The 26,071-nt window shown below is 35.1% G+C and overlaps 1 protein-coding gene across 1 annotated transcript in view; it reads right to left on the bottom strand.

The window, feature by feature from the left end:
- Positions 1-6,151, bottom strand: part of LOC136035846 (opsin-3-like) — a 10,029-nt gene extending 3,878 nt beyond the window's left edge. Inside the window, exons 1-5 of the mRNA XM_065717806.1 lie at positions 6,059-6,151; positions 4,718-4,782; positions 4,226-4,405; positions 2,235-2,450; positions 355-485 (exon numbers count right to left, since the gene is read on the bottom strand). Of these exons, the coding sequence (XP_065573878.1) occupies positions 355-485; positions 2,235-2,450; positions 4,226-4,405; positions 4,718-4,749 (559 nt within the window). The 5' untranslated portion in view covers positions 4,750-4,782; positions 6,059-6,151. The remainder of the gene's footprint in view (positions 1-354; positions 486-2,234; positions 2,451-4,225; positions 4,406-4,717; positions 4,783-6,058) is intronic.
- Between the last annotated feature and the right edge of the window lie 19,920 nt (positions 6,152-26,071).

Genomic DNA, 26,071 nt, shown 5'->3' with positions numbered 1-26,071 from the left:
AGGACATAGTAATATAGGATTTACAGTAATTAATTGGTTAAATACCTCCTTGATATATCCTTCATTCTTTAATCGTAAAGATTTGAAAAAAAATGTACTATGGACGACAAAAATTACATTACATTAAAAAACTTAAATCTAACAAAAGCAAACAGAATACTTCAGATTAGGTCTTATAATGGGTTTTAAAAATGACAGAAGTCCTGGAGAATCAACAAATAAAAAAGTTCAGATAGGGTGGGAGGGTGTTAAGCGTTCACCAGTGAGTCACACACAGGTCATCTGAAGCTGCAACGACTGAGTTGAAACAATATTAAAAACATATCCTTATTTTCAAAAAGTTCTAAGGTTTACCTGGAACAAATCGGCCCCAGATGTTGAAAAAAGGCATCAGTGAAAATGGAGTAGCATACAACCAGCATAAAACACAAAGACCCAAAGCTTGAGTTCGATTGAGTTTTCCATCAAAAGGCCGTGCGATTGTCCTTAGAATAAGAAAGAAAAATATTTTTGATTCCCTTGAAATATATTAAATGGATTAAATAAAAATACAACAAAATAGGATATTTAATACCCCTTATTTTATTTGGTTAATTCTAGAGCGGGCATGTAAACGTTGAATTAAATAATAACTAATGCAGAAAGGGCCCAAATAAAAAAAAACCCAATTTGCGTTTTTAGATATTTTTTTATGCAGAAATCATGGAGGAAAGATAAAATCTTGATTTTTTTTGGGAGGGGGGGCTAGGCTTATCTCCACCCTGCGACTGTCATAGGTGCTTTAAGAGTAAAAATCTGTGTAGATGTTGATTTGTAAGAAACATTTTATTTTGCCACAGAGCAGAAATGTATCAAAGGAATGTTGGCTTTTCAATTTTCTTAATAACTCAATAACATTCAATAACATTGTGAGAAGCACTGGGCGTGTCCCAAACAATTTTATCAGCTTTAAGAGCTGATGAACTTAGTTGAATATCATTGGTTTAGCTAGGAAATTGCATGGGTTTTGTCCTGTTACAAATTATTTCACATCTAGGTTATTCTATCAAAGTCGAGATAAAACATAAAATAGCGAAGAAAGGAAGAAAACCAGGACAACAAACAGCCAGTGAAAAAGTTGAAAAATTATACAAACATTTCGGTCAAGACCTACGCTTGACCCTCCTCAGCGCAAAATAAAACTGATAAAAAACAAACTTAAACAAAACACAAAACTAAAATAAGATGACCCTTTCTGAGTAACGGTGAAAGGGTGAAAGAGTTACCCTTTCACAGTTACCATTTTGGTTTTGTTTATCAGACTTTGCTTAATATTTAAATTATTCAGCATATAAACATTTTTCATCGCGGTCTTAAATTTCAAACCGTCTATTTTTAATTTTCGCAGTTTTTTGGTAAAGAAAAAAAAAATCAAATCCAAAAGCGAGACTGTACCAAAACTTAAAGGATTACTCCATAAAATGTCTAGCGTGCGCAAGCTCGTGTTCTTACTTATCGTATAAATTGCCAAGCAGACTAATTTATTTTTTTTTTTTTTATCCAAGAGAAGATTGAAAAAGTGACCAAATGATGTTCAGCATGTGAACTCCACCTGGGATGTGTGATTGAAAGTGAAATCTATGACACCTTCTTAGACTTTTTCTCCAGAAAAGAAAGCTCATCTAAGTACCCACCAAGAAATAGAATGTATGTGGTATATATTTAAAAGTAGATAGCCAGGAAGCTTGTATTTACTTTGAAAAATTTTTTGTTTGTCGAAGAAAGAAAATTTTCCACCTTGATTCTGGTTGCAGCAGTAGTTGCAGCCTTGTGAAAAACTATCTGCGGTCCTTATTAGTCAAAATTTAAAACGAATTTTTAAAGAACCTGTCTAGTAGTAGATTTTTCCCAACGATCTACGGTCCTTAGTATCCAAAATTTATAAAGCAAACTTCTAAAGAAACTATCTAGTAGCGGATATTTCCAATGTAATAGAATTAGAAAAATGGTGATTTTCGTTAACATTCAGCTGACCAGTAATTTCTAATGATCCCCACAAATTTTGAAAAAAAATTTAAACAGAAGCGAACCAAAACTCGCCGCTAAGAATACATTTGTTTCACCGGAAGATGTGAGATCTAGCTTCAAAAGCAAAAGCAGATTTCTTGTAGAAACTTTAATTAAAGGAAAAAAAAGCAAAGAGCTAAAAAAAAATTGAATCTAAAATAAAGCTAGAGCTAAAAAAAGAGGCGTACCTGTATCTATCAAAAGCAATTGCAGCGTTAGTTGCCGCCCCACCTATTCCAGCATAGGAACCAAGGAGAGCAAAAATGTCGCAGCCAAGTTTACCCCAAATAGGCCCTTCATTGAATGAATTGATTATAAATACTGGTGTCTTGACCATCATGATGAAATCTAATATTGCCAAATTGATCACAAATAAATTTGAAGGGGTCTGAAGGCTCTTTGCACTATAATTAAATAGAAATGACTCCATTTTCCATATCCTTTTTAAAACATTATGGTAACAGAAAAAAAGACATTAGTTGCACAAAGGGTATCCATTAATATTCTGTAGGATTTTAATTGACCAATAGGTCCCCTTCTTTGTAGGCCCTGCACCAGCTTACATCGGGCCCCAGGCCTCGTATTTCCAAACAGATCAATCCCCTGCGAAAGAGTAAAAAGGGGTGCAAACTTATGTGAAAACCTGTGCATACATTGGCTTCATTATAGCCAAAGTGGCATACGCTCACATCCTTTTAAGCTGAATGTGAGTCTACTAGTCAGTGTTGTTCTTTAATAAGAAAAACAACAAAGCAAATAAACAATGAGGAGAAACAAAAAGCAAAAGTAAGAAATAATTTCAAACGTTTAGAAAAAGAACAAAATAAACAGAGAGTTTGGATAGCGGATGTATCATAATTTTGTATTTCCATGATTCCATTTGTATTTTGGCTAAGATCTAAACAGAGTAAGACCTAACTAGAAGGGGCAAGTAAGATCCAACTCGTGAAGAATATTTGAGCTTAACCTTGTACTCCTTTCACACTACGACAAGTTTTCAGCCTCGAACCCCCAGAAATCGAGGTTCTCTCTTAATAAGAATTAAAACTGTATCCAAGGAGTACATCCTTAGGGTACACCAGACCAGTGGGACTCAAAGAAGTCAAATTTATCCAACTATACAAAAAAAAACATAATTAGAGTGACTGTTCAATAAGATTTCCGTTGTTTTTGTTTATCTTTAAAATTTGACTTGCTGTACCCCATAGGGGCTAGCAACCTTACTTCCAGAGATTAATGGTGATGGGGGGCAAGGTGTTGGTCCCATCACTGATATTCGTAGTAGAAATTTGAGAGAAAACGTTCTCTTTAAACGAAACTTCTACAAAAAGAGCTTTTTTTAATCACAGAATAAGCTGCTTAATTATTATCAAGTTCCACTGAATTATTCCATTTCATATTCTATCAGTATTGCCTTCTTCTTCTTTAAAAGGAGAATTTTATGGAAGGCTATAATCAGTTGATATTTCCTCTAAATGATGATTGATTATCCGTGTTATTCTTAATTAAAAAAATTGTAGAAAAGATCAGATTTAGTAGAATTGTCTAGCCGTGCCAAATTTTAATGAATAATCAATATTGTTCTTATGGTCTGTAAAATTTGTCTCTAGTTTTTTTTTTGTTTTTTTTTTATGTCCATATCTTTAGATGACTGTTCAAGTTTAAACCCTTTGTAACGCTTTACGGTAAATTATTTCCTCTGCTGCTACTTCTAATAACAGATCACTGCAGCACCAAGCCCGTCTGGGCATCTTCTTCTGAGCCTCAACCTATTATAATAATTGATGTTTTAGCAATAACCAGCTGATATAAGTGTAAGGTCACTTGCTGTTCACTATTTTTTGGAGTAATATATCTCTAGAAACGTGCTGTACGTTGTCACGGGTAGCCCGTCACATTTCTGGCAATTATTTAATTACAGAAAGTAGCAATACGTTATCAAGTAGTACTGGAAACTTTGCGATAAAGAACAAGATTCTGATTATCTCTTGTATGGTAATTACTGTAGCTGCGTGAATATTTCTAATCTGGCAGAGCTAAAATGCTGTGACTAGAAAACTAGCAAGAAGAACAAAGTTAACTTAATTTCCAATTTGTTTTTTAAGCATAGTTTGTCTTTTTCCTTTGTGCCCAAGCGCCTGGGGAAACATTGCAATGTCTAATTAAAAAGAAATATTACCTAGCAAAAACCCAAATGACAACTCCATTTCCGATAAGGGAGGCAAACATGAATCCAGTATAAAAAACTCCAAGCATATAGTGTAGATAGGGGTTCGGGGCTTCAAACTGTCTCCAATGCGGATGAACATAGTCCATATAATCGGCTGGAGTATTCCATCCTAATTCTCTGTGCTCATACCTAAAAAGAGGAAATATGTACATTTTTTTTCTAATAAACCAGACAGCAAAATTATGTATATCGTACAGTACACGATATAGATAAATCTAAGTTTGCACCACCCAAAAGGGTCGATAAGGGAGTTCTTATCGATTTTGGATAGGAGCTCTAAAAAGTTCGGGGAGAGCTCAACCAGAAATTTTAGATCTCCTGCCATTTTTAAGTTACAGAAGAGATCACGTTGCAGAAAGAAGAGAGGGGGATCGATAGAGAAAAATAGAGAGAATGAGGAAGGGGGAGGAGAGAGAGGAGATGATCAAGAAAAACACTTACTTATAGTAGTCAAAGGTCGTTATGTTCTCCATGTCAAGTCTTTGTCCTCCAAGTCAATTTCTGGCCTGAAAAAATAATTTTAAAAAGAATTAATCTCTATCTTTTCAAATTTAACATTTAATTTCAACCATTTAGCAATATTCAAACAAGGTATAATCTCACAACCACAATCTTTGTTTTTAACTAGAGACGTATAGGGTATTATTCCTCCGACTAATCGTATTGAGCCACAAAGTTATCTCTCCTGATACAACCCCTTGAGGTGCCCATCTTTGTTGGGCATTTTCAGCCAAAATGGTAGGCAAAAACACCGAATTCTTTTTAGTTTTACTTTTTTAGCATTACTTTTTAGTTTAGTATATCGGCAAAAAATTACCTAATAAGTTCTTTTCCTGAAAACTTTCCGAAACTAGATTAGTGAAATTAATTGGTTTCAGAAAATCTCATGCGCCCATTGCAAAAGTCATGCAATATCTGGTCTTTTAATTAATTTTTTACTCTTTTTGTACCTTAACTTAAGCATGAAAAATATGCGGAAGTTCCTTTTTTCTCAAAACGGTTGTTTTTGCTTCTTTATTGTTATCGGTGCACGCAGATCGTGTGGACACCACGAGATATACTCACGATACGATTTATGGATAAGAATTACATATCTTTCGCTTCTTGTCAAAGCTTGGCTGCCATCTTTATGCGAGTAGAGTTCTTTGTGCCGTACAGAAAAGGACTGATTCAAAATGAATATAAGCCTCTATCCACTGTTCTAAAAATACAAAATTATTGATGAAATTTGTATTTGTATTAGCATTCGAGTTTTCTTTGGTTAGTTGTCACAATGTAGACTAGTCCCAAAAATATGCCCAAATATGCATGTTGTATCCCTTTTGGTAAAAGTGGACGTTTTTATTTATGCTCAATGCAAAGCAGAAGTAAAACCAGGGACAAAAAAATAAGTACAATTGATATTTTTATTAAGGCTTTATAATTAGCCTTTAGCATGGTAAAAAGGCCACTCCGAGGGCTAGTGGCACCTTTAGAAAAATTAGCCCCTCCCCCAAGCAAAATGTAAACTAGCAAATAGCTAACACAATCATCTTTAACAAAATTGGCCACCCCCAGCCATGGCAGCCTGAGCTTGGTTTATTAACGCAATATGGTGTTTCTATTTCTCGGAGAGGAACTTGAGTTTCCCTATGTTGTCGATGTTCCATATTTTCTTTCACGTAACATAAACTGAAATCATGGAGCTTAAGTCTATAAAATGTGCTAAACCTGTAAAGCGGTTTCGCATTAATACGAAGAAGTAGAAGATAGCCACTACAATAATAAATACAACGAAATTACCTTTCTGTTGGAGGTACTCCTGTAGTGTAGGTGCCAACTCCAAACAATTTACAGCAAAGGTTCCCAATTATTATTCTCTTTATATGCAGAAATCCGATATGATTATGGCTTCTTATTATACTATTTTACCACAATATTTTGATATCTAATTGGATTGGAAGAGATTACTTGCAATGGAATAGAATTTGTATGGCTTAATCAAGTCCAAATCTAAACATCTTTTACTTTTCTGTATAACAAAAATAAAAGGGAATATGCTATAAAACTTACAACATCTTATGTGCCCGATTTGCTGCTAGTTTTATTGCTCGATTAATAACAAAGTTTTGCGTATCTGTAATCTTCAATTAAAGGAAGCAATTTGATAGAGTAGCCCAAAGAGTATGGGTAACTCATAAGAGTGGAAACTGGCACTAGTGCTGCCAAAAAAATATCGATGCCATCTAGCGTTTTGCCACACTTGGATTTCTTATAGCTTTGTAATTGTTTTCGTTCGAGAACCGAAATCAGAAACTTATTACTACCAAATTTTACCAACTACACAAATTAAATTTTTATTCTCATTATTACATTGGAAAAAATGCCAAGTGTCGCCCAACGCTAGATGACATTGATAGTTTTTTTTTGTCGACGCTAGCGCCAGTTGCCTTTCTCATAAGTTACCCATATTCTTTGGAGTAGCTCATTCAAGAAAACACTTCAAGATGGATACGGGCACAAAATATTAAGTAAATACATCATAGAGAAATGTGTAGTCATAGCTAAATCCACTTACCGTATAATTAATTAAGGATCGTTAATTGGGCTATCTTGAATATACAAAATTAAGAAACTCCTACTGGACTCCCGAAAACAGAATCTGATGTCACTTCAAACAAGATGGACAGAGTGCCAAGATTCAGTTATGCGATTTCCTGGACTTTATTGACGTATGTTGCGTTCTCTCAAAGTTCTTGAGGAGAATAGCAATGTAGAAAAGTCTGCTAAAGTTTTATAATTGTTGGTTATCACGAGCCAATCACAGTTTATTATGTATGTGCACGTGGGAAAAGGGCTTTCCCGCCTGACGCTTTTCTTGTGCAACGCCCTTCAGTTGACCGATTTCGATTCGCTCCCACTTGCAGTCATATAAATAGTGTCCTTTCTAGAACAACAGAAAGACGAAAATTGCTGCTACTGCTTCTATTTTCAACGAAGATCAGTGGTTTGCCAATAGGACTTAAGATGACCTATCCCAGGACGGGAGGTCGGATTACAGTACACTCGAACGATCCTGATCTGCTTGTTCACTATAGAACCTTTCTATTGATTACTCTATTTAATAGAGTAATAAATATAACTCTATTGCTCTATTTCAGTGCCCTTGCCGCTTCCAAGATTGCTTCTTTTTATCCAAAAACCATGAAACTGGAGCCTCTGCTTCAATTACACGATGATAGCTACCTGAGGCAGACTGCTTGAAGCCAGAGTTTGAGCTTTGTTTCAGCAAGTGGGACAAATTTCCAATTACTGAAAGGACTTACACCCCCCCCCCCTCGAACAAAAATTTTGGATACGACCATGACCGTCTTGGTAATTAAAGTAAATTTAGGTGACCACGGATAATAGCTACGAATGTTGGGTTTCTATACATAATATGATTAGTAACAGTGGTTTAGGGGGAGGGGTATATTTTGCCTGATCATATGAGCCCATGCTTTATCTTCGAGCACCATTATATTGTTTTACGTTATGAGTGTTGTTGGAGCCTTCGGTCCTTGTTTTTAAGATAAATGTCATTTCTTTTTCTCTTTCTTTGGTTCTGTTAATTATCCCCTTTCCTTTGCGTAGCAATCTGTAATTTTCTCTTGATGATAGTAATGTCATTTTTTTCTTGATTGTGTAGACAGTTAAATTCACGACTATAATTGTGCAATTAAAAGGGTGACTCACCCAGGTTCAAAATTATTTTTGGACAGCAATTCTGGTCGAACTTGACGGCGAGGGAAAAGGGGAACAAGTTAATTCATCTGAGCTTGACATTACGCCCGGTGAGGGTTTGGATTGGCTGGAATCGACACGCTGCACCCAGGTGACTTTGCTGGTCCAGGGGCAATGAGAATTTTGTTCTTTAGTTCTTATGTTGAGTTCAAAGTGAATAGAGTAAGCTTTCTTTATTTTATACCCTTGACTTTTTAATTAGCCTAGGTAGTGTCTAAAGCCTAGAGAGAGGCTGAGATTAGATTTGCTTGGTATAGGAAGCTATCCTATACTAGCTAAAGATATTAGTGGTGGCCCAGGTTGTGGCAACCTTGGCCTAAAGATTGGCCCGTTTGACCAATACCATGGAACAGGGTATAGCGTGGTAGGGTATTACCGTACCCTATATATACATTACGGTAGTGGTAGCCGTGAGAGTTCCCGCGCCAATAAGTATTAATACATATTTCAAGTGTCCTATACAAGCCCAATTATTGGGCTACTTTCTCCATCAATTGCCTCTTTTCTTATCACGAACAAAGGTCGTTAGCATTCCTGACAATTACAAAAGCCATGTAATGAATAATTTCTTATTTCGTTTCTCTGGAAAGTCAAAGTTCCTTCAGGAAGGTTACGATGTGTTCATCCTAGTACACACGCGGGTTATACATTCGCGTGAAGTGTTACCGTGTGATACGATGCATCCAAAACTATTTACGATCCTTAGACAGTTGGAAAACCTACCTGTTCCCTTAAAGAATATGAATGAAAAAAAAGACAAAATTGTTTAACACGAAGATTCCAAAACAATAAACGCATCTCAAAGTTCAACATAAGGACCATACAAGGGTTGAGAAGAAGGTATTTCCTCAATTTATGGTAGAAACAATTGGCATTTTTGTCAGTAGAGAGGTTTCCAATAATAAAATAACGTACCGTAAACTCAGTAGCTCACAATATTTAGATGGCACTACTGTTACTGCTAATACCAACACCTTTCTGAAGCACGCAGCTGCCTGATGTCAATTCAACAGTCCACATTTCTTCTTTACTTCAATCTATTCAAGCTTCACTCTTTACCATTCATGAAATTCCGATTTCCTTTAAATTCATCCTTGTGATCTCTTCCCATTCCAATGATGGACGACCTACTATTCGTTTGGCACGGATACTAATGAAGAATATTTGGAATTCGTTTATTACTAAAATCTGACTTTTCAAGTTGAGCTATTTTTAACTTTACTATTAATTGTTTTTATCTTTTGATGTTATCCGTACGATATTTTGATGTCATAAAATCCCTTATTATTAAACGCAGTGGAGAATTCTGGGTAATAAGTTGAGACTGATAAACTTCAAAACCAAGCCTTAGACATTCTTGCGAGAAAATTTAGATTTCAAATCAAAGCGTTCAGTCTCAAAACGTGTGTTATGTTTTATTTTTACTCTAAATAAGGATATAAGAACTTAAACATAATATATGAGTGTTTGTTATCTTAATAGGCCCAAAGTGTCGCTGTAGGGCATTTCCGGAAAGTTTGTGATTTTCTTAAGAAAGCAAAAATAGCATAAAATATTTTTTTATATTTTAAACTTATGAAAGAAACCCGTAAACAAAGGGAAAAATTTAGGCGTAAAATGTATTTTCATAAAATTATATCAACACAAACTTTAAATAAAATAAAGGCAGTCATCTGTTAAAAAAAATAATCGTCAGAAAACATTTAACATAAGAAGCAAAGCCTTAAAACATAATTTCGAATGAAAAACCAAAAAATAAATCCACTAACACTACAAAGAAACAGTCATTCAACCTTTTTTATATGTAAAAAATATTCTTGACTTTTTAAGGCTAACCATTGGACTAGTCACAGCTAAAAGACACAATTTTTTGTTCTAAATGTCAAACCATCTTGACTGTATTAGTTTAAACTAAATACACAGGCCCATTACAACACAAAGACCGTCAATTTGGAATTCATCCAGATTCTGAAATTGCACCAAAATTGAAAAATTGAAATTTTTGCTACATAATGGTTTCTTTTTTATCATTCAATCTGTATTTTCTTATTTCTGTGTTTTCTCAGTGTGTTTCCTTTTTGCCATTATTTTCTCTCTCTATTATTCATTGTTGTTACGCCCCTTTTATTGCTTTGGTGAGATGAATTCAGGCAACTCTACCCAAGAATTGTTTCTCAAATAGTAGAGAACGATGAAAATGTGATTCAACCTTACAGTCTAGGACAATAATGAACGAAAGGTTGAAATGTTTAGGCTACATTTTATGGATAACAAGCGGCCAAAAAGTAATAAGCTCCTCATGTGTCTGACCATATATCTAATTAATAGACAATGTGATATATACAGTGCAACACCACTTCAATGGATGACAAGTCGGCCGAAATCGTAATTAACTGAAATACAACTGGGGCCAACAGAAAGGCAAAATGTCCTCTTATGGATTAGGAAGAGGGTATAAAAGGATTTATACTCTCTCGGTTTTATCGTGCTTTACAACCATCCACCTGTGGCTAAAAGAAAGGCGAAACACCATCTTATGGGATGGGAAAATTGGCACTTTATGAGAGGGAGTAAAGATTGAAACTTTGAACAGATTCTTGTGAAGGAGGAGTGTGCACAGTTCTCTGTCTCAGACGGCTTGCTGCTGCAATGAGTTGCTCGAAGTGGTAGTTTCAATTGTAAAAGCCTGGAATTTCAGAAACGCTTTTTCTTACAGCCACTGCCATATTGTAAGGTCACAATAACAAAAAAAAACTTAATAGGGTAATTTTACCATTTTCAATCTTTAAATTGAAGGGATTCAAGGGATTACAATAGGACAGGGATCTTGACCGTCCATTAAGCATGCTAGCAATTAATATTGGACAAACGTTCTTCAGCCATTTTATCAACAGAACATTGTCAATATTAACGAATATAATCATTGAGTAAACCAGCATTAGATCAGCAACAATGTATACTCACCAGAATTAGTTAACAAAAATATTGCATTACCATTACACCAAGTTTTGCATACTCTCTGAAATTTGCGATTCCCTTCATTCTATCTGCCCTGGTGATAGCATGAAGGTCCGGGCCCACCCCCCCCCCCCCCGAAACTTTGTGAAATGTTAAATTTCCCCATGGTTTCTTGGGATTTCTGGCAAAAGTAGGACATTTATTAAGAATCTAGATACATGTGTGAAGCCTTTTTTGGGGGATTTTACAGCATGCCATTATCGGGTCAAGTCACTACCCAATTATTAACCCATTTTCTGTCTAATTTTTTACCCACTTTGAAGTAATTAGCAGTTGTTTTTTTTCGAAAGAGAGTTTGCTTTCCAAAGCAAAATAGAATTATCCTTGATATTAGGGCTTTTATCCCCCCCCCTCTTTCAGGATAAAGTACAGCTTTTAATGGATAAATTTTGGAAACTGTCATTTTCAATTAAATTCTACGTTTTTGCAATAAAAGAACTACCCCCCACAGCATCCATATTGCATTGTCAACCCTAAAATTTCCCTTTCAGTGGGATATAATAGATTTATCACTGGTTCTAAATCGCTATGAACATAATCAGAGCCTAAAACGTACTTTTGAGGCTTCAGTCTTCTCCCCCCCCCCATCCGCTACAATACTACAGATTAAAGTTAGTCTGTATTTTCTGATATACGTGCTTTTCGCATTACTAAATAAAAAAAAGTGCTACTTTATATCTGCTGTTTCGAAGGCTTTGGCCCCCCCCCCCGAAAAAAAACCTGCGTACGTGCCTGTATCTGCCTTATGGCCTAGTTAAACTTTTGTAGAACATATAAGACGGGTTGAAGATCGAAAAGCTTAAACGCCAATATTAGATGTAAATAGCTGAAAAATATGGAAGATACCAACAGAATAACGTGCAAAATTTCAATAGTATCAGAGAAAAAAGGTCATATGATAACTTAAAAATCGCCTTTTCTCTTCCATAATAAAATCTTTTTAGTTTGTTTGGACAAACTGCTTAGGATTGAAGATAGTTTATAGAGATTTTGATAAGAACAGACGACAAACAACTAAAGAACAACACCTACTTTCCTGGAAATCTTAGGAAAACCATTAAGTATTCCCCGTTTTGTGTTGGAGACAGAAATATTCAACTTTAAGGAAACTTATATCATCAGAAAGAGTAATTTTTTTTTATTAAGAAGAGCAGATTTTTTTTTTTAAGATAAGAAAAGGGAACCTAAACAGATTCTAGTATAGCTGCTCGAGAAAGGTTAAAAATTAGTTCAAAGGAATTATCATTTGAGTGATCTGACCTCTTTGGGAGGTACACGCGGTGTCACCCGCTTTGACAGATAAACTTGCCGAAAAGGGTAAATAAAATTCCCATTGGCCTTACAGTTAAATTCTATAGTCAATCTACAAATTCACGACACTAGGAGAATTCCCCTGGGAGAATTCATTAATGAAAGATCTTAAGCTGAACTGGTCAGCCATGACAAAGAACAAAAAAGAGAATAAAAACTCAATGAAGAACAAACAAACAAGACTGGAGCCAGTAGAAAGAAACAAAACCAAAACGACGTGGATATTTTGCCTGTATATAAACGACTTCAGCACAGAAGACACAAATGTAAAAATTAGAATAAACTGCTCCTCGCTCATTTATCTCTCAGAAACATCTTATGAATGTTGATGCAATTTGAATGAAACACCCCTGCAAAAATGCTGGCTTTATTCATCTATCTATGGTTTTGACATGGCTGTACAAACTTATAACTCAAACTACTTCCAAAAATTAATAAAAATTTAATGGTTAAACGTATGAACCAAAGAAAGAAATCAGTACACATTACCAGTTCTGTCTTAAAAAAACCACTTACGGGATACAGGCTAATTTATTTCTAAGTAAATTTTCCTGTCAGCACAATTTATTTCTGAATAGATTTTCTTTTTCTTTTTTTTGCTTTCTGAAATTACTAATTGTGATTTTTTGTTATTTGGTCTGTGCAAACATTTTTACATTGTTTTTATTTTTATGCGTAAAAACTAAATAAGTGGATTCTCTACCGCGTCAGTTAGCAAAGCAATATAGATAGAGTTCTTAAGGTCATCAATATTCTTTTCGTATTGGCGATATTCTATTCATTTTCAGAAATATAAAAAAGAAAAGAAATTACCTGCTAAACATCTAAAAAAGATAACTAACAGTCACAGAACTTTTTAATTCTTTAATGGTGTTCAGTGGCCTTGGTTTGGTTTTCTTTTAAACGTTGAAATTATCTAATAAAGGATATGAGTATTCAATACCACTAGAATTGAGTACTCTTGAAATTTTGACATATCAAATCTATAAAGCTTGATGAAACCATTTTAATTTGAAAACTTTTAAATACAAAATATGCTTTTATTTTTATTTGTAAGCCAAATATGCAAAATGTTAAAGCACCAAAGACAGCAGGAGGACACACAATTACATAAATCTTAGAAAATTTGGCAAAACCAGGAAGTCAACTTTAAATGAGAAAAACCTCCATACACAGTTTTTTCAGTAGCCGGTGCCATATTAAAAAAAGCAACGCGATTGGATAACAAGCTAAAAACACCTGGCCCCAAACAGCTTAAAAGGTGGAGCTTTACTTTGAACGTGTAGTTGTCTTTAGGAATTAGCAGATTGTTAGTGTTTGATTTTTTTGCTGATGAAAAACTTTGCCAATTTATTTTTACGGTTCAAAATGGCAACAGGGACGAATATTGGGTAAAAACCTAACAATTTAGAAACAAACAAAAGAAACCTTATGGAATAGCAGTTTTTAGGAAAGAATTGTTTTATTATGATGTTATTGGCAGTTTTAGAGTTAGCCTATCATGAAAAAAAAAAATTACCCTTTGGGCCTCGCTATTATTATCTCTATGGACGGATTCAGAACACTGAGTTGATGCTCAGGTCACAAAGACCCATTACCTCCACCCCTCCCGTCAAATAATATAACGTCAGTGGCAGATAGGCTCTTGGTGTCCCTTCATGCGCGTTATTTTGAAATAGGACTTACCTGTCATTTTTCTCTTTGTAGAACAATATTCCTTGGTTGTGACAACGTATCTACAATTTTCTTCCCCATCCCAAGAGCCGCAAACACTAGCATCAGACCGGCCAGTACTTCCCAGTGAACGTCTTTCTCCCACCTCAGATTTCTCTGAAGCACCGTCAACACGGTCGGCGCTTCTGATCTCCTTGGGGATGATTTTACCAGCCGTCAAATGGTTTAGTTGATCTATCCTTGACAATGTACTCCACAGAATACCCTGCTCATGGTCAGACAATAGCTAGGACGACCACTGGCTGGACGGTCATGAAATTAGTAGCAGTAGGCCTCAATTTAGGCCTACTGCTCTCAGGAGTAGCAAAACCTGGTTGTCACCACTATTATTCATCAAAACCACGAAGGAGTAGAGAAAATCTAAGATTTTCAAGATGGTTTTTCACAACTAAGATTTACGAAGAGAAACAAACACTAAATTTTACACGATAGTTTTTCGTTTCGAGTCCAAATAGAGAAATCTTTAAATTTTGAAATTGTCCCTAGTTTCCACATGCAGAGCCAGTAATGCCTCTTGAAGTTATGCTACTAAATCCCTCCCTCCAAGATCAATAAATATCTATAAATAGAAATTCGCAGTCATTAATTAGTTTATATATATATATATATATATATATATATATATATATATATATATATATATATATATATATATATATATATATATATATATATATATATATATATATATATATATATATATATATACTAGCTGTTGGGGTGGCGCTTTGCGCCACCCCAACACCTAGTTGGTGGGGCGCTTCGCGCCCCCCCCAAGCCCCCCCCCCCGCGCGCGTAAGTCGTTAAGCGCCATATTAGTTATGCGCCATTGTAGTTGTGTCCCTGTGTCCCACCTGTGAATATAGATAGATTTATATATGTGTTTCAAACTACGCAAAAATTGCGAATAAACAACATTCTTGGCTTTCCCATTGTCTGTGCATATGCAAAGCCGTATGTACTAATAATGACGTCATATACAAACGCTCTTTTTACAAACAAACAAACATGCATCCACATAACTCGTTTTTATATAGATAGATAGATAGATAGATACAATACAAATTAACTGCGTAAAACTTGCGAATAAACAACATTCTTCGCTGTCCAATTGTCGCTGCATATAAATACATTGTCAGGTTTACCGACCCTCGAACATGCAACGTACAATTGTCCATGGGAAAAACAATCAGGATTAAGATCTATACCACATTTTTCTAATGATTGACCTTGAGCTTTGTTAATGGTGATTGCAAATACTAATCAAATTGGGAATTGCAATCTTTTAAATTGAAAAAGCAGATCCGTTGGAATCATGGGAATGCGAGGAATAAGAACAGCCTCACCCTCATAAGGCCCTGCCAAGATTGTGGCCTCTATTAGGTTATCCATTGTTTGTTTTTACGGCAAGTCGCGTGCCATTGCAAAGCTTTGGTGGGTTGATATTTCTTAAAAGTATTATTGGTACGCCTATTTTTAGTTGTAGCACGTGTGGTGGAAACCCTGAAGGATCTATGGAATTTAAAAATTCAGATGGATAATTAACCGCTTCATTTGGTTCCAAAACTGTGTCGACTGACTTGTAAAGGACTGCCTGGTCTCGAATCTTGTTCAAAACAATATTGTTGATTTCGTGGACGTCTATATTTTTGGGTGCGAGAATCGCTCTTTCACTTAGCCATTTATTATTTTTATAATTTTTTAGAATATTCGGAAATACTTTTTCAATCAATTCATTTTTGGACGTCACTAAATTAAAGAAATCAGCAGGTAGTTGTATACGTCCTGAAATTGAGTCTACTGTTTGACCAGAGTCATCGTTTTGCAATCGGACACGCATATTTGTAGTTAATTTTAATATTTTTACGTGTGCCTATAAATTACAATTTTTTAGGCAAGCATTCATTTCGTCTGCAGGAGTTAAACTACGTAAAAATTGCGAATATACAACATTCTTGGCTTTCCCATTGTCTCTGCATATACAAAGCCGTATGTACTAATAATGACGTCATATGCAAACGCTCTTTTTACAAACAAACAAACATGCATACATACAACTCGTTTTTATATAGATAGATAAAATACAAATTAACTGCGTAAAACTTGCGAATATACAACATTCTTCGCTCTCCAATTGTCGCTGCATATAAATAGATTGTCAGGTTTACCGACCCTCGAACATGCAACGTACAATTGTCAATGGTAAAAACAATCAGTATTAAGATCTATACCACATTTTTCTAATGATTGACCTTGAGCTTTGTTAATGGTGATTGCAAATGCTAATCGAATTGGGAATTGCAATCTTTTAAACTGAAAAGGCAGATCCGTTGGAATCTTGGGAATGCGAGGAATAAGAACAGCCTCACCCTCAAAAGGCCCTGTCAAGATTGTGGCCTCTATTAGGTTTTCCATTGTTTTTTTTTACGGCAGGTCGAGTGCCATAGCAAAGCTTTGGTGGGTTTATATTTCTTAAAAGTATTATTGGTAGGCCTATTTTTAGTTGTAGCACGTGTGGTGGAAACCCTGAGAATAATATCTCGAGGTAAAAACTGATCACCGACCATAACGATGGCCACTTCGTCGATAGTTGGAGCATTGTATCTACGCACATGTTGGCCAGGAGGCGTTTTGTCAGCGGAAATAACAATTTTATGCGTATAAGTAGGCATCAAATCGATGGCTGTTTTGAACAGACGCACTAAATTATTATTTTCGTGGAAAAGATGTTGTAATTGGGAAACGATTGTCCTTTCAATGTTGGGAGAAATTTCGCAACGTGCATTCAATTCAGAATTTCTACCACTGATGAAGTACAATTGTAAAAATTTATGATTCTCGCCTGAGAATGGTAGAAAAGACCCTGCTCTATGATAAATTTGCCCTTTTACTTTGAAAGTAGACATAAATTGATCTGGATTTTCAATTTGGGCTCCAAACGACGTCATTTGGAAACATGAGTTGTATTTTCTGATTCATTTATATTCCTTATGTCCCGGTGTCCCGGTCGTCATTTATATCCCCCTGTTTTATATCCCGCTTATTTTTCAGTTTTTTCCTTTTTTTAGTTTTTTTTTTACTTTTTTAGTTCTTTTAGTTTTTACGTTTTTTTTTAGTTATTTAGATGAATTTTTTTTTTAGTTTTTTACCTTTTTTTCTTTTTAGTTTTTTATTGGTTTTTACCTTTTTTTAGCTTTTTATCTTTTTTATTTTTTTTTTTTTTTTAATTTTATTAGTATTCTTTTTCTCTTCTATTTTTCATTTTTCCTTTTTTTTAGTTTTTTTTAGTTTTTAGTTTTTTAAGTTTTTTCCTTTTTTTAGTTTCTTTACTTTTTTTTGGGTTTTCGGCTTTTTTATTTTTTTATTAGTTTTTAGTTTTTTTTGTAGTTTTTGCCTTTTTTTAGTTTTTTCAGTTTTTTTTTTAGTTTTTAGTTTTTTACCTTTTTTAGCCTAACCAGGATTTGAACCTGGGACCTTCATTCTCCGTTCTGACACCCTCTCTCACCGAGTGACTACTCCAGCATGTTCATTTTGGTGTTTTAAATGGTATATTATTAACCAAATTAATGTGTTTTACAATATACTAAGCAGCGTCAAAACAAAAATGACAGCAACTAATTTCATGACGTCAGCCGAAACATGACGTCACCTGATCCACGATCCACAGATCCACAGACAACTTATTTTTATATATATAGATAGATATATATATATATATATATATATATATATATATATATATATATATATATATATATATATATATATATATATATATATATATATATATATATAGATGTCCCAACTGTGAATATAGATGCGTTCCCGTTGTAGTTGTGTCCCGGTCGTTATTTGTGTCCCGGTGTCCCAGTCTGTAATTTCTCTTTGAGTGTCCCGGTCGTCATTTGTGTCCCGGTGTCCCGGTCTGTAATTTCGTCAGTCGAAAATTGGTAGAATCGTAGTCAGGTTAAGACACCGTTCTAGTGAGTGGATGTAGTGCAGATTCAGTTCTCCCAGATTCACATGAAATTTTCAACCATCTTCTTCGGGTCTTTATGAGTTCACAATCGAATATAGTTATGCGAGAAACATTCATAAAAGAAATATATTGAAATCATAATGTTACTTCTAAGAACATCTTTCCTTTAGATAGAAATCTATCAACCACTATCTGCTTTAACATTTTGATATTCCAAAGTATTATCAGGATTAACAAACCAAAATTTATGAAAAACACTCCTAAGTGCTTCATTGTCCTTGTTTCAATAAACTTTTTTGATAAAATTTATTTCATGATTTGCTATATATTATTGAAAATTTTCATGCCAAATTTGGTAAAAAAAAATACTATCATAGCAGCTTGTTTTTTTTTTCTTTTTTTTTTTTTCAATCTTATTTAGCAAAGAATTTTGAAGAAATAACAAAACTACCAGTTAAGCTAGATTCAGCAAAAACCCTAAGAAATAAAAGAATAATTCAATAAACAGAATAATAATATAAGACAAAATAAAAGAAAAAGAAACGACAAACCATCGTTAAAGGTAAATAGAAGATTTAAAAACTGACTGACCGGCCAAGCCAAAGTTGCAAAGAAAAAAAAAAAGGTCTAAATCAACTGGAATTCACAGAAGAAAAATATACCACCGATATTCCCCCGATATTCTACTTGCCGTTTCTGGTTTTTTTAGTTCTTCTTTTCTTGGAATATTGCCACATGGAGTTAATTAAAAGAAATCTAAGTGTACATTCGAGAAGCCAATTACCATAAATGCTTTGTTATTGCCTTCATAATAAAATAACTCAAAATTACAAATTAAATACAGTCATTAAAATATAGTCATTAAAAGTAAAAGGATATTATTGCTTTTTGCACATTTAATACAAACAACAGACCAATTTCTTTTTATTATCTATTGTTTTAGAACACGAATGATAAAAAAAAATGTGACTTGTATTTTGGACAAGCTACTTACCTGACAAACTTCAAGGTTAAATTAAAATTCCACTTATTACTTTCCGAGACACGATCTAAAGCTAAAATGCGATGAACTGTTATAATTTTATTTGTCTTGGAATGAAAAAGAAGAAGAAATTGAGGCTAGGCTCAAAATAGGAAAAAAAGTAATTGATATTAATAGAAAATATCCTAAAAATACAAAAACTAACGCACAAAGAAAATTTTAGTCAACAAATATTAAGTATCACATTCTTGTTTTTCTGAAGAAAATAGCCTTATTGAAGAGGGACACCAATATAATTCCGTCGTTTGATATACAAGATACCAGATATAGGGCAAAAAAAATTCTTCGGGATGCTTTTCTTCAACGTATCTGAATTTCAGCTCGGACAGGACCTAAAAGTGAGAAACAAAATTACTTTTTTTTGTCATAAGCAAATAATTATTAGAGGAAAGTGAGGGCAAAACAGGGGGAAGGAGGGTTTGCACTTTCCTAACAATGCACAAAAAATTACATAAATATATGATACCAGGGTTCGGAGAGGCCGGTTCGTTTCAAATTATAGGCTCTGTCCTATTTTTATAGGATTTCCCGGGCCCAAACATAGGCCAAATATAGGATTCGGAAGTCCTCGGGATCAGATTTATGGTAGATGGCGTGGGATGCCTGGTCACATAAATTCGTCATTTCCCGAGTTCCTGCTTTTTTTTTCAAATACAAACTGTAAAAATAGTAAAAAACAGTAAAAAATCAGATACACACACTGTGCCAGCGATTGACTGATATAGGTAAAATACTTGGAATCACTCTTGCTGCCTCTTGGGCATCAATTTCGATATGAGGTCAGTTTTTTTTCTTTGCAAGAGACTGCTCCATTCTCGCAGATTCCATCATCTGCTCTCTTTCACTTGTTCTGGACTTCTCAGCTCCTTCGAGCAAAGAAACAGCTAGGGCAATGTCTATGGAACTCTTTGGTTTGGCATCCTTCTTCAGTCGGTCGGTCGCTTCCTGAAGTAGAGTATCTGCTACTGTTCTCTTTTCTTGCTCTGATGCTCCAAGTTTTTTCTTTTTGCTTTCCAGGTTTTCTATTTCGTTCTTTTTGTCGTGGACCTCCTGCAACTTCCGCTTGTTGTCCTCTTTGAAAGCTGCTTTCTCCTTCTCGGAGAGCTCTTCTTTTTTCTTTTCATCCAGATATTGTTGATGCCGAGACCGTGCGGAACGTGCAAGATTCAACAGCTCTTTTGTAATAACAAACCGTTCTGGTTTTCCTCCATAAAGATTCAACGTGTCATATACCATGAGTCTCGCATCCAGAACGCATTCAGACATTAACGCCTTGTCTTCACCGAGAATCCTGCCAGAACGCGAGAACCCACGCTCAGCATCTGCACTGCTATGCGACAACGTCAGCATCGCTTTGATAAGCTTGGTAAATTCCGGGTACTTGCTGTCCCCGCGCTCATTCACCAGTCCAAAATAATGGCTCCAAGTAATGTCCTCACGGGGTCCAGTTTCCGTTCGCAAAAGCAGCCACTCAGCCTGGGAGACGTCGGAGCTTACTCCAATCGCAATCTCGTGTGCCAGAACCGCTATGTCTGCGATGCTTCTTGAATCCTTCATGTTGATCGGACTCAAACAGCGTAAAGCCTCTAGAATACCATCCTTTTCCAGAGAACATTTGTTCAAAATATGGCGAATACCCACAATAAAATGTTTTCACAAATTGACATAGAAAATAGCCTTGTCTTTCAGTGTTACTTTGTCACGGAAAGCTCGTTCCACATTTTCTGAAACTATGGGCTTTTCTGCAAATTTTTCAGCAAGGTTCAACATTTCTGGTGAGAAATTCTCCGCCACAAAATCTGGAGTAAAGATCCGTCCGCAAAGCGTCACAACTAGTCTTTTGATCTCTGAGTGCAGAACATGAATGAGAGGCTCTTATTTCTGGAACAGTTGGGTGAAACTCATGAACAGTTCTGCTGGGGGTAGAACAAACTCGAGTTGGGCCTTCGCTGTCGCACTTCTGATATAAGCAACAATCTTCATAAATTTGGGAGTGGACAGAAGATTCTTCAGTTTTTTCTCTCTCGGCACGAAGTTCAGGAAGTATTCTAAGATTGCCGGCCACTGCTGCATAATTCTAGCAAGGGCACGTCCGATCGTCAGCCAGCGGCTTGATAGTCTTCACAACGTGCAGGCCAGCCGTCAAAAATGAATACACAAGAATAACAAAGTCGGAACTTTCTTCTCCGAACACCTGAAGACCTTTCAAGAAAGCGTTATGGATTATATGGATGTTGCAAGTACCGATGTTCAACATTCCCTTTCCCGTCACTTTCTTTTTTTCGGCATTGAGCTTGTTCCAAACGCTTTTGTTGACGTTTGGTCCGTCACTTTCAAGCGTGATCAGTTTTTCAAGTGGCAGCTGATTCTGCTCCATGGCTGACATAATCTGCCTATACAGGTCATCACTTGTCGCGTGGCCCATAAAACTTGTGCATAAATGTCTGCTCTGGATTTCATTTCCGTATGAAGACCAATATCGAACACGTATCTGTAATTCTTTCATACCAGCGTTGTTGGTTGTCTCGTCATATTCTAGTAGAAAATATGACTGAATGTCCTTCACAAGCATTTGCTTACAGTAAGGATGCAGCGCATCGGCGATCAGATACGTGAGTTTCTTCGCACATAGGGATATTCCGTCGGGGATCTTACCGGGGAACATCACACGGAAGGTTGAGAAAAAATGGTCTGAAGAGTTAGCAGACATGGAACTGTGTACCGTCTGAATTTCCCATATTAACTCAGCTTTATAAGCGACATCACGCTCACAAAACAAGTTTGTACCAACTAATGGTTTATCCTTGGTTGTTTCATCAGCTCATCAGCACATCAGATTGTTCGGTCAGGTGAGGCTGTAGAGGATGTAGTTGAGCAGTAACTGCGGCTTTGTGTTCTGCAGATCGCACATGTTGGTTTAGCTGAGAAACCCCAGCTGTACAACCAAGATTTTTCAAGTAGAGTTCACAAAAGAACGAGTACTGGTCGTTCCCAGTCTTACACCATTCGCCAATCTTTCTACCGCTGCAATCCGTCTTAGCAAGCCATTAACTATTGGGTAGGCCCCATACTTAATTACCAAGCATCAACTGCAAAATAGCATCCCAAGATTAAAAGACCATAAAAAGAAAAAATATGGATATAATAATAATAATTTATTTTTAGCCAACATCATAACAAGTTATGGCACTTGTGGAGTAATCCACAAAAAAAGAAAATGAAATGCACTGCAAATAAAATACACTACAAATAGAAAAAACACAACGCTACAATGAGATTAACTGAACAGACGGACCAAGGGATGATGAGGCGATAAACGATAAAAAGCTGATTCCGACAATCTTCCATGCAGGAGGGCCAACTTTGCACTTACATCAGGGACATCAATCTTACAAAATATCTTATCATTTCTATACCAAGGGGGGAGATAAAGTAAAAATTTACAATATCTGAAATAAAAGTCTGAATCTGATTAACATCATTTTTCTTTAGAAGGGGATAAAGACCCGAAAGAAAAAGGACAGAATGATCACAGAATGTAGCATATAGCCTACCCAGTGCACGTCTATTATACTTCCCCCGATTAGCAACTATCTTAGAATAGCCCATTTGAATAACTGGGCCGTATTAGCATCAGCCTTTTAAATAGCGTTCAGCCAGGAAACGCATAAGTCGCAAGAAGTCCAGTCTCATTAAGCAGAGACTGCAAGCCTATATACTGATCTTCGCTCATTTCCGATAGGCCCAACATGACAAAAAACAAAACATAGGCTGCTAAGTCCCCACAACAGCATAGCCCAGGCAGAAGCAGCTTACTAAGCCCAACACAAAGCACCAGTTAAGTTCAAACAGCTCAACAGTTGTAATTAATTATCAATCTACACCGAAAGACAGAAGTCTACAAGCAGAGTCAAAAGCATAAGAAAATCACATCTTGGCTTACTTAACAAGCAGTGAAAATTGCTAATCATGAGCAAGGTTCTTAGTGCTCTTCAGCCGAAAATATAGGCATAATATGATTTTAGCCAAAATATAAGTATTTTATTGGAGTGCATTAAAATATAGGAATTTATTGGAATTTATAGGCGAGTCCAAACACTGTGATACGCATATATATATATATATATATATATATATATATATATATATATATATATATATATATATATATATATATATATATATATATATATATATATATATATATATATATATATATATATATCTATATATATAAAAATAAGTTGTCTGTGTGTGGATCTGTGGATCTGTGGATCAGGTGACGTCACACTAAATTATTTCACACTAATACAAAAGAAGAAAAAAACTAAAAAAGGTAAAAACTACAAAAAAAACTAAAAAGAAAAAAAAACTAAAAAGCTAAAAAACTAAAAAAAACTAAAAAAAGGTAAAAATCTAATAACTAAAAAAAAACTGAAAAAAATAAAAAAAGGCAAAAACTACAAAAAAAATAAAAACTAATAAAAAAACAAAAAAAGCTAAAAAACTAAAAAAACTAAAAAAAACTAAAAAAAGGTAAAAAACTAAAAAAAAACTAAAAACTAAAAAAGAAAAAAACTAAAAAAAAGGAAAAAACTGAAAAATAAAAGAGAAAAAGAAAACTAAAAAAATATGAATAAATATATATAAAAATAAGTTGTTTGTGGGTTATGTCTGTCTGTCTGTCTGTCGAGTGACGTCGTGTTTGTCCGCATATGACGTCTGAATTATTTCACACTAATACAAAAGAAGAAAAAAAACTAAAAAAGGTAAAAACTACAAAAAAACTAAAAAGAAAAAAAACTAAAAAAGCTAAAAAACTAAAAAAAACTAAAAAAAGGTAAAAAACTAAAAACTAAAAATACTGAAAAAACTAAAAAAAGGCAAAAACTAAAAAAAAACTAAAAACTAATAAAAAAACTAAAAAAGCTAAAAAACTAAAAAAACTAAAAAAACTAAAAAAAGGTAAAAACAAAAAAAACTAAAAACAAAAAGAAAAAACTAAAAAAAAGGAAAAAACTGAAAAATAAGAGAAAAAGAAAACTAAAAAAATATTAATAAATATAAAAAATATAAATATAAATATAATATAAATTAGCAATCAACAAAGCACCGAGACACAAATGACGACCGGGACACAGGGAGTATAAATGACGACCAGGACATAAGTAAAAAAAAAAACTAAAAAAACTAAAAAAAATGGTAAAAACTACAAAAAAACTAAAAACTAATAAAAAAACTAAAAAATCTAAAAATCTAAATAAACTAAAAAAGAAAAAAAAGAAAAAAGGAAAAAAATAAAGGAGAAAAACAAAACTAAAAAACGAATGTATATACAGACCGGGACACCGGGATACAAATGACGACCGGGACACAGGGAATATAAATGACGACCGGGACACAGGGACACAACTACAATGGGGACGCCGGGGGGCACAGGGGGATATAAATGACGACCGGGACACCGGGACACAAGGAATATAAATGACGCCCGGGACACTCAAAGAGAAATCACAGACTGGAACACCGGGACACAAATGACGACCGGGACACAGGGAATATAAATGACGACCGGGACACAGGGACATAACTACAAAGGGGACGCCGGGGTGCACAGGGGGATATATAAATGACGATGGCGACTCAGGGAATGGTCGATTAGCAATCACCATCAACAAAGCTCAAGGGCAATCATTAGAATCATGAGGTATAGATCTGAATACGGATTGTTTTCCCATGGACCATTATATGTTGCATGTTCAAGAGTCGGTAAACCTGAAAATCTATTTATATGCACAGACAATGGGACAGCAAAGAATGTTGTATATTCGCAAGTTTTACGTAGTTAAAAAACATATATATATATATATATACTAGCTGTTGGGGTGGCGCTTCGCGCCACCCCAACACCTAGTTGGTGGGGGCGCTTCGCGCCCCCCCCAAGCCCCCCCGCGCGCGTAAGTCGTTACGCGCCATATTAGTTACGCGCCATTGTAGTTGTGTCCCTATGTCCCACCTGTGAATATAGATATATATATATATATATATATATATATATATATATATATATATATATATATATATATATATGTTTTTAACTACGTAAAACTTGCGAATATACAACATTCTTTGCTGTCCCATTGTCTGTGCATATAAATAGATTTTCAGGTTTACCGACTCTTGAATATGCAACATATAATGGTCCATGGGAAAACAATCCGTATTCAGATCTATACCTCATGATTCTAATGATTGCCCTTGAGCTTTGTTGATGGTGATTGCTAATCGACCATTCCTGAGTCGCCATCGTCATTTATATATCCCCCTGTGCACCCCGGCGTCCCCTTTGTAGTTATGTCCCTGTGTCCCGGTCGTCATTTATATTCCCTGTGTCCCGGTCGTCATTAGTGTCCGGTGTTCCAGTCTGTGATTTCTCTTTGAGTGTCCCAGGCGTCATTTATATTCCTTGTGTCCCGGTGTCCCGGTCGTCATTTATATCCCCCTGCGCCCCCCGGCATCCCCATTGTAGTTGTGTCCCTGTGTCCCGGTCGTCATTTATATTCCCTGTGTCCCGGTCGTCATTTGTATCCCGGTGTCCCGGTCTGTATATACATTCATTTTTTAGTTTTGTTTTTCTCCTTTATTTTTTTCCTTTTTTCTTTTTTTTCTTTTTTAGTTTATTTAGATTTTTAGATTTTTTAGTTTTTTTATTAGTTTTTAGTTTTTTTGTAGTTTTTACCATTTTTTTAGTTTTTTAGTTTTTTTTTTTTACTTATGTCCTGGTCGTCATTTATACTCCCTGTGTCCCGGTCGTCATTTGTGTCTCGGTGCTTTGTTGATTGCTAATTTATATTATATTTATATTTATATTTTTTATATTTATTAATATTTTTTTAGTTTTCTTTTTCTCTTATTTTTCAGTTTTTTCCTTTTTTTTAGTTTTTCTTTT

Source organism: Artemia franciscana, chromosome 14 (assembly GCF_032884065.1).
Source record: "Artemia franciscana chromosome 14, ASM3288406v1, whole genome shotgun sequence".
Taxonomy (NCBI): Eukaryota; Metazoa; Arthropoda; class Branchiopoda; order Anostraca; family Artemiidae; genus Artemia; species Artemia franciscana.
The sequence above is the reverse complement of the archived record's forward strand: the minus strand, read 5'-3'. Positions and strand labels throughout refer to the sequence as shown.